The 8,787-nt window shown below is 31.9% G+C and overlaps 1 protein-coding gene across 2 annotated transcripts; it reads left to right on the forward strand.

Annotated features, from left to right (window-relative positions):
* Positions 1–49: 49 nt before the first annotated feature.
* On the forward strand, positions 50–5,801 carry LOC119838225 (alpha-2-macroglobulin receptor-associated protein). Of its 2 annotated transcripts, none has more exons than XM_038364088.1 (7): positions 50–437; positions 820–1,032; positions 1,315–1,525; positions 2,826–2,990; positions 3,379–3,476; positions 4,222–4,281; positions 5,480–5,801. In XM_038364088.1, the coding sequence occupies exons 1-7, from the start codon at positions 258–260 to the stop codon at positions 5,609–5,611; spliced, it is 1,059 nt and encodes a 352-aa protein (XP_038220016.1). In that variant the 5' UTR covers positions 50–257; the 3' UTR covers positions 5,612–5,801. The 2 variants fall into 2 exon arrangements, with proteins under 2 accessions (XP_038220016.1, XP_038220008.1); XM_038364080.1 differs by having other exon boundaries at positions 54–437; positions 4,222–4,311.
* Positions 5,802–8,787: the final 2,986 nt, after the last annotated feature.

The raw sequence follows: 8,787 nt of genomic DNA on the forward strand, positions 1-8,787 counted from the left end.
ACGCCATTACAAAGTTACGTCGTCAGTTCATTCGCGATGTGTCAGGAACGCATTCTATGAACGGCCGAACTATAGTTCTTAATATGTGTTTATGTGGTTTTAAGATTGATAATTCTGATTTGTAGTAATAATTACAATTATAAATCTAAAATTAATATCTTCTGCCAATTATTTTTCTAATTTCTAAATTTAGCATAAGTTTTGATTTCAATTAGCTATTCATACGAGTAGTTACTCGCTTTTTGTTTGTTATAAAAATGGGGTTTCGCTTATTTTTCGGCTTAGTCGCCGCGCTCTTTGTTTTTCAATGCGTTTTGGGTGAAAACAAATATTCCCAATCGGCGAATTCCAAAGACCCAGAAGAGGTAAACTTCAGGAAGCTGGATAAGCCATTTAGAATGAATAAATTAAATTTACTTTGGACTAAAGCTCAACAGGTACGTTACAGACAGTTTTATCTGTTATCGTAGAGAAATTCATTGCCCTTGTTATCTTAAAATTTCTCTGTCTCAGTATTAAGCTTTGGAACATTTTATGAGTTTTTATTGTGATGTGATGATGGGCAACCATAATAAATGCAATAGCCTCTTGGTATTATAAAATGATAAACTAAAAAACAACTTGTTACCCAAGGTTTTTTTTTTTAAATATTGATCGGTATTTTATATTGTTTTTAAATAAAAAAAATATCATAAAATTAAAATTAAAATTCATTCACCATATAACTTAAAATACTTCATTAAGTATATAATTTCCCTCATCAATTATATATTTACTTAAGTAAATATACATCAAATATTTTATCTATTGTCATTCCAGCGTTTAACAGAACCAAAGCTAAAATCATTATATAGTGATCTAATGATTCAAGACAAATTAGAATTAACCTACAAGAGAATGAAGAGTGAAGGTGGGGACAAGGAAGGCTTGAAAGAAGCCGAATTGAGAAGGAAACTCACTACTATTATGAGTAACTATGGACTGAGAGAGCATTTCGAAGATAACTCAATGGGTAGGCAGAAACAGGATCCGGTATGTATTATTAATGATTTGTTTCTTTTTGTTTGAATTGTGAAGAAGTTAGACACCGCCACAAAATGCTGGATGAAATGTTTTTCAACAACTCTCTTAGTTACCCATATTATATATCAAATGAAAGGATATCACTAGTAGAATAATAAAATTTCAAAATCAATGTTTAAAAAAAATTTTTCAATTTATTTTACTTGTTATTTTTAAATAAGTTAATAATTTGGATACATTACACTCAAGTGTACATTACATCTACAGCATGTTTTTCTCTAATTCTTTCAGTCATACAACGCAGCTTCAGACAAATATATCAACAAAAGTCTCTTCAAAGATAAGAAATTGAACATGTTATGGGCGAAAGCAGAGGCCTCCGGCTTCACCAGTGAAGAGTTAGCTGCTTTGAAAGAGGAGTTCACTCATCATCAGGAGAAAATTGATCAGTATTATGACTTGCTAGTAAACATGGAGGCTGGAGAAACAGATGGATATAAGAGTGAGTGTTTTTTATTATACATAGATGAGATTGGATTTGTGTGCTGTTAGCCAACATATTTCTACCCTTCATTGCATTTACACTAAGTTATGTTTACTTGCCAAGTTGTTGCCTATTAGTTTTCTCAATTTCATCAAATTGTGTTCAGGGACCTGGCATAAAAGTAGCATGAAAGAAATTCAGTATTTTGCTGTCACTAGAAATAATAAACTTATAACCTCTTTGTAATTCAATAATGTACCTAATGTAACATGTTACCTTTGTATTAGGGTTCTGTATTATATCACAGATGAGATTTAAATATTATTGTGTAATATTTTATTGGATGAAGAAGTGAAACGAGAAACCAAGGATTGTAAATAGAAATATCTGTTTTATGAAGACTTTGAAATGCATGTTTCAATACGCATTTAACCGGTTTTATTAATTTATTACAAAATTTAATTAATTTATATTAGTGTTATTTTCAAAAAAATATGTTATCTTATATTATCACATTCCAATTTTTATTATCTGACCAATTTAATTAAACTGCTTTGTTATTTTGTTTTTATTCAATGTAACATTACCAGTAACTTGATATGACAATGCATTGTGAGTTAGATAAGGGGCCATTCACGGCATATTAAATATTAATGTGTTAATCAAACATCTTCTCTAAGCTTTTTTACAATTCAAATTGGTATGAATTATAGATTCAATGTTTAAGTGGTGTGAATGGTATTTAATTTTGAAATGTAACCAGTTTAAAATCAAATCTTTTTAATGCCTTTGATGTTCATTTGTCTGCAATTCATAATTAATTTAGGTAATTTTTGTAATTTCAACAAAACTAGTTTCTTTCTTGCAATAAATATCTACATCAACTGATCTTTTCCTTATATTTGTTGAATTTTTTTTTTTAGGTCAACTCTGCATTCACATGCTTAATGATCTTTGCATTGGTTCTGTACAAGACTACATCAGTTAACATATATATAATGAAATGGAATTTTCAGACCTTTTAAAATAATTATTTAGTTAGTGGCAGTACTTTTTTTAATTTTTTAGGAGGAGATATATTCTATGTAATCATTGAGTGTTTCTAATATCTGAATGTTCCTATATGTAAGTCAGCGTAATTGGAATTAGAATACAATAAATAGAAAATACAATAAATAGAAAAAATAGAGGTGGCGTAAATCACTTGGCAATTAAATAAATTAAAATTCGAGTTAATTTAAACTCAAATACACACAGCTCCAGCTATTGAGTGATCCTGTGTAGATTCTCTTTGTGTGATAGATAATTTTTTCATCAGATGCCGTCAATGACGAGGAAATTGATAAATTCAACGAAATCAACTATGTCAACGATAATGGAGAGAATTTAACAAAGGATTACATAGACAAGTCCAACTTGGTGCGAGACAAGCACAGGGGTCTGCGAGACGGGTTCGATAGGCTGGAAAGGATTGCAGCTAGAGGTAATGTTATTTAGAGGTTTTTATTTATGTCGTAGCGGACAACTCAGTTGGTGGTTCGCCTGATGGTGAGCGATCACCACCCTTCATAAACATTTCAGAGGTAGTGCCGCAACAAATGCGTCATCCGCTTTTAAGCGGATAAAGGATAAGGAGAGGATTTAAGACGGGAATAAAGTAAACTTTGTACACTTAACAAGGGTTGGTGGCTTTGCAATAATCTCAATGATGAAAAATAAAAATAATGAGTTCAACGTATTATCCTGATTAGATTTGCAAGGATTACTTTAAATATTTCCTTACAGAGAACTGAATAAAAGAAAGTGGAACAATTTAGTTGATTCTGTCATTAAGGTTTATAAATTTTAACCATTATAATGTTATTTTGTAGGTCCAGCAAACAAAGAATTCATTGAGCCCAAAGTGCAAGGTCTGTGGAAAATGGCTGCTGCTGCTAACTTCACTGTGGATGAGCTGGCTTCTTTGAAGGTATGTATTTAAAAAATATATGTAAAAGTAAATCTTTTACATCCTATCTATCTCTACTTGATAGTAAATCTTTTAGAAATAGTTAAAAAATCCAGAAATGAAATAAGAAATTATCATTTCAGTAATGTGAAAAACAAAAAATATGAAAAAAAAACAACATAATATGAAGCTGATAGGCTTGTGTGGGTTTGGAGAAAATAAACTCAAAATGTATTAGAATATATTTGTTTTTCTTATATTAATACTAGCTGCACGCCCTGGCTCCGCCCGGCTAGTTATTTATCGTAATTGAAATAATATAAATTATCCTATCTTTTAAGTTGGATCAAACTGCACATGGTGTGCAAATTTTGTTAAAATCGGATGAATAGCTTAATAGTCCATCGCGGACAAACAACGTGACACGTAATTAATATATATTTAGATTAGAAATGATCACTGCAAGCAGTGCGTCGCATTTTATAAAAGAAAATATAAACTTTTGAAGGATTTGAATTTCTCTTGTTATCTATTACTGGCGGCTTACTCCAGCTCTACCTCAATTAATAAGACATTGCGATTTTTATTGCGATTATCTTAACGACACTTCTTTAATATAACTATCGCCAAAATAACATTGTTAATTAACACTGATTTATATAAATTCCTTGCAGCATATTGATTTATTGTTAATCGTAAAAAATCTTCCAGCCCTCCCAAATCTACACCTTACGTTCTTTACAGTAAAGTTGTTTTAACATTGTAGGTGGAGTTACAACACTACGAGTCGAGACTACTGAAGTTGCGAACGTTGCACGCGGACCATGTAAGCAAACTTGAGAAACATCATAGCAAGGTTAATGGCTTTTTGTTTATTATTTGCATTTTTTTATGTTATTTCACCAGTTTTATGCCCATTTAATTCCTCTTCAAGTTTTGTTTTCCAAACAAGGAGTCTTATCCTTGTCTAATTTTACTTATCATCATCATGTCATCACAATCGACTCCCAAAAGGGAGTCGAGCACGCTTCGGCACGAATTGGGCCAGCTCGCACCGGGGAAGTACCACACCCCCACAGAAAACCGGCGTGAAATAGTGGCATGCCACTGTGTTTCGTACGGTGAGTGGGGGAGCCGGAGGCCCGTTTCCTTTTCCTTACCCGTCCTAGTCCATTCCTTCTTTCCAGTCGTTAGTCCTTTCCTTTTCCCTTTCCCCATAAAAGGGGGCAGCGCATTCACGGAGGTACTACCTTTGTGAATGTTTATGGGCGGTGGTGATCGCTTACCATCAGGCGAACCACCAGCTCAGCTGCCCGCTATGACATAAAAAAAAAAAAACAATCAGTTCATCTGTTTATGTTCTCTTTAACACAAGCCATGAACATTTTTTTTTTCTAACTTTTATTCTATCGTCACACAATAATTACTATTTGTCGATTACCAATACACAGACATACAGAATACAGTTGCATTGAGTCGATTCTAATGGCGACATCTTTTTTTCCATTAGTTCCCCAGTTTCCTTAGTTTGCCATTTTCCTTCTGAAGTTATTGGTGATCGCCGTTTCTGTTCTTATTCGCGATAATTCTTTCAAATCGTACATAAGAAGTCATTTTCTAAAACTGCCACAGATTATATCTTTAATAACATAAATTAACCGTCCTACCCTCACCACACTGTGTTGTTACATGAACTGTGATAGTAAGACAGTGAAATTCAGTGATGGTGTATTTCCGTTGAAAAAGAATCGAGACGGTAGCACGGGCGTAAATAAGATGGGTGACTAATTTTTTTATATGCAGTTGCTTTTTAACTAATTTGTAAGTTAGTGTACCGAGTCCGTAGTGAATAGTTCATCTAAATTCTGAATCAAAACCAGAATCTCTTTAGCCCCGTCCCTCTAGTCAAACTGTATAAAATCGAAATGAAAATCATAAAATAGAAACATATCCAAATATATTATATCCATGTATATTTGTTCTCTATTTATTATTTGTACTATTCTCTATAATGTTTGTTTAAGGTGGCTGCCACGGGCGACAAGATGGACCACTTCGCAGACACGCAACAAACCATCAAGAAACACACATTGAAAGTCGAGAAGATGCACGCAGATCTAGAAGGCAGGATCATGGCTAGACACACTGAACTGTAGACTTAAAATGGTAGCTGTTCTATGTAGATATAATGATGGCATAGCTATATGAAGTGTTATGTGAAACATGTTTTAAATGTATTAAACCGTTTTACCATAATTACGTATATTGGAGTGAGTTTATAAATAATATAAAATAATGTTGTATAAATAATCTAAAAAATAGCGTACATGTGGTTGCTTCAAAAAATTAATCCACACATAAAAAAAAGTTTTAACCAAGAAATAATAGCATTGTGTGGGTGTCACAATAATTCCTTGGTATTTTCTGTAGTAAGTGGTTAACATCATATATTTTTCTTTCTGTTTAGTTTATAAAATATTGATATTTAATTAAAAAATAAACCAAATATTCAAATTAACATAATTATTTTGATAAATGCATTTTTAGATTATGTAATTGATTATTTTTAATAACTTCTATGAGTAATATTTTTGGAAAATGTATGAATCTCAAATATAAATAATTTTTTCGTTATTGGTTTGTTTTATTCTGGTTTTTCCATACCAAATATTGAGAATTAAAACATCGTTTCAAATTAGTATCAAAACGTAGGGAGATAATATGGGTTGATCTAGTTGAGAATAATATTATGAACTCTATTAAAAACAAAAGAAAAAAAAAATTTATCTATATATTTATACCTACTTAATTTCTTTCTAGTTTCAGTTGTAAACAGGTAATATGGCCTCCAGAATTCCAAACATTGTCAGATTTTTTTTGTATTGAAAAGTTTTTTATTGTTTGCATTTATTTCAGAGTGAATATAAAAAGTTGTGATATTTCAAAATAAGCTTCATATTTGATTTTGTGCTGATCTATATTTAATTTTGACTAAAACGTGTCATATGAATTAAAATATTACAAAACTCATCTTGTCTCAACTATGTATATATGGATGATATATCAATGTATCAAATCTTAAATATGTGTGTGTAATTGAGTTCATCCTTTTAATCGAAAATTTCCCAATAATGGTCCCTTAAAATTTTCCCTGTGGGATAACGGAATAAAAAATCTAAGCTTACATCACCTATCTACCAGTAGGTCTTGTAAAATCGACCCAAACGTTTCAGAGATAAGCCGGTACAAACGGACAAAAAAAACTTGCTTTGGTATAATATGATATGATACATAATATCAGTTCAGCATCACATCCACATGCATTTGGAAGAAAAGCGGTTATTTTATTTTTACAAACAGACACCTTATTATATTTTTATTTATGTCTCAAATGTTATCGCTTTTTTAACATATAGACATGTAACAAGATATCAGCATCAGCAGCAACGGCAGCAATATCGCCCGAAGTTCGAAGCCTCGAAGATCACCAGTTTTAGTAGTCGGTACACGATGAGTGTACAATTATAGACATATGAGTTTTATTCTATAACTGCATTGTGTATATATAGTGAAATGCGGAGCGCGTCACGCGTAGTATTTTTAGATTACTAGCTATACGCCCCGGCTTCGTCCATGGTACACATATGTTAGCCTATAGATCTCAAGGATCATATCCAATGGTGAAATATTATTGAAGTCGGTAAGCAGTTCCTGAGATTCAGGCATTCGAACTCTTCAGCTATATATTATAATAGATAGACTATTAGTATATTTGTCAGGCGCGAGAGTAATTTTTTTTTCTTATATTTTTAAAACAAATTACTTGTACATTATACATGTAGTTTCGTTATTCATGCATAATTATATCATTCTCTTAAAAAAGCAGTCTGTATTTAGGACTATTCGAGCGTGCAAAGTACTACAAGGATGGTTTCAGTAGCTTTTTCAGTAGGTGTGTAATTTCCTAATTTATAATGGGTGTGTATTACTCGCACTTAATGTATTCGCATAACTATTGTGCTTTTATCAGTTAATTTCAAGCAAATAATAAATACTTAATGGACATTATAATAGCTTTCTAATTATAAGCTTGTAAGTAGGTTGCTCAAAAATCATGTTGTATTTTATTGTTTGAGCTTCATTTAACACATGAAGAATTACTAATTATTGATATATTCAGTGAATTTGAAGTTTCGTGTATAAATAGATGTGTCAACGTATTCCATTTACCTATAATCCTATTGAGAGTTATAATAATTAAGTCATTTTATCCTAATACTAGTCGCCTACAAAATAAAATATAGCCTATGACACTCACATATAACGTGACTCTCTGTAAAAATCTCTCTCTGGAAAAATAATTTTTAATGTCGGTTTAGTAGATACAGATAATTAAAATTGAACTATTAATTAGTATAGCAGAATGTTTTTAAACTGTCTATATATAAGATCATGAATTCGATACCTGTTTATTGTTATATGAAAGTCATGATTCTCCGAACTTATACTAATCACACACACGCCTCTTACACTAAAGCGGTAAGAAATTTTTGTAATTCAAACAGTATGGTTCTTAATAACTTTTATTATTTATAACTATAGAAAATGTTAAGTTTGCGTAACTATGGACAAGGCAACATGAGGCGATATTTGTCACATACTCAACAAGGCAGTGAACATTAAATTAGGTAAGGATACTGCGCAGCATACGACCGCCGATCGTGCATCCCTAAACGACGATTGGTTAAAATATATTTATAGCTAATAATAGTTAATTGTGATTGGCTACTTTAGGGATGTACGACGCTGGCGCCACCTCGCGCCCCAAGAACACACTAGAGATACTTGACAACGGTTTATTCGCCTACAACTTACCGCAAATCCTGCTATATAACCATATTCGAGACACAGTCGTCCTCAGTATAATAATTTACTTATAAATATACATTTACCCAAATAAACCTAAATAGAAAATAATGAAAAAAAAAACTCAGGTGGCATTAAAAACAGCAGTGGGTACAGTGCATCAATATATGATATTTAATCTTCATGTACAAGCAAATTTATTAATACACGTTTAATAATCCGTCATAGTCTGCGCAATCGTTCGTCCGAATGTTATTTATTATGCCATAATATAGTAAAATATAGTAAGATGGCGCGGGCTGAAGGCAACTGAAAACGGCGTCGGAATCACATTCCAGGCTACCTAGGTCACGCTATCTACACCGCATGATCGCCGAGTAACAACTATAGTAATAATTTGTCTAAATGTACCGCAGCCGCCTCCGTACATATTATAATCTGTATATAATAATCTTTCTGCTAATAT

The sequence above is a fragment of the Zerene cesonia genome, chromosome 3, assembly GCF_012273895.1.
Source record: "Zerene cesonia ecotype Mississippi chromosome 3, Zerene_cesonia_1.1, whole genome shotgun sequence".
Lineage (NCBI taxonomy): Eukaryota > Metazoa > Arthropoda > Insecta > Lepidoptera > Pieridae > Zerene > Zerene cesonia.

Coding starts and splice junctions, on each gene's coding strand:
- LOC119838225 (XM_038364080.1), top strand. CDS start 258: ATGGGGTTTCGCTTATTTTTCGGCTTAGTCGCCGCGCTCTTTGTTTTT. Junction 438..819: donor TTTGGACTAAAGCTCAACAG/GTACGTTACAGA, acceptor TTGTCATTCCAG/CGTTTAACAGAACCAAAGCT. Junction 4,312..5,479: donor TTGAGAAACATCATAGCAAG/GTTAATGGCTTT, acceptor TGTTTGTTTAAG/GTGGCTGCCACGGGCGACAA.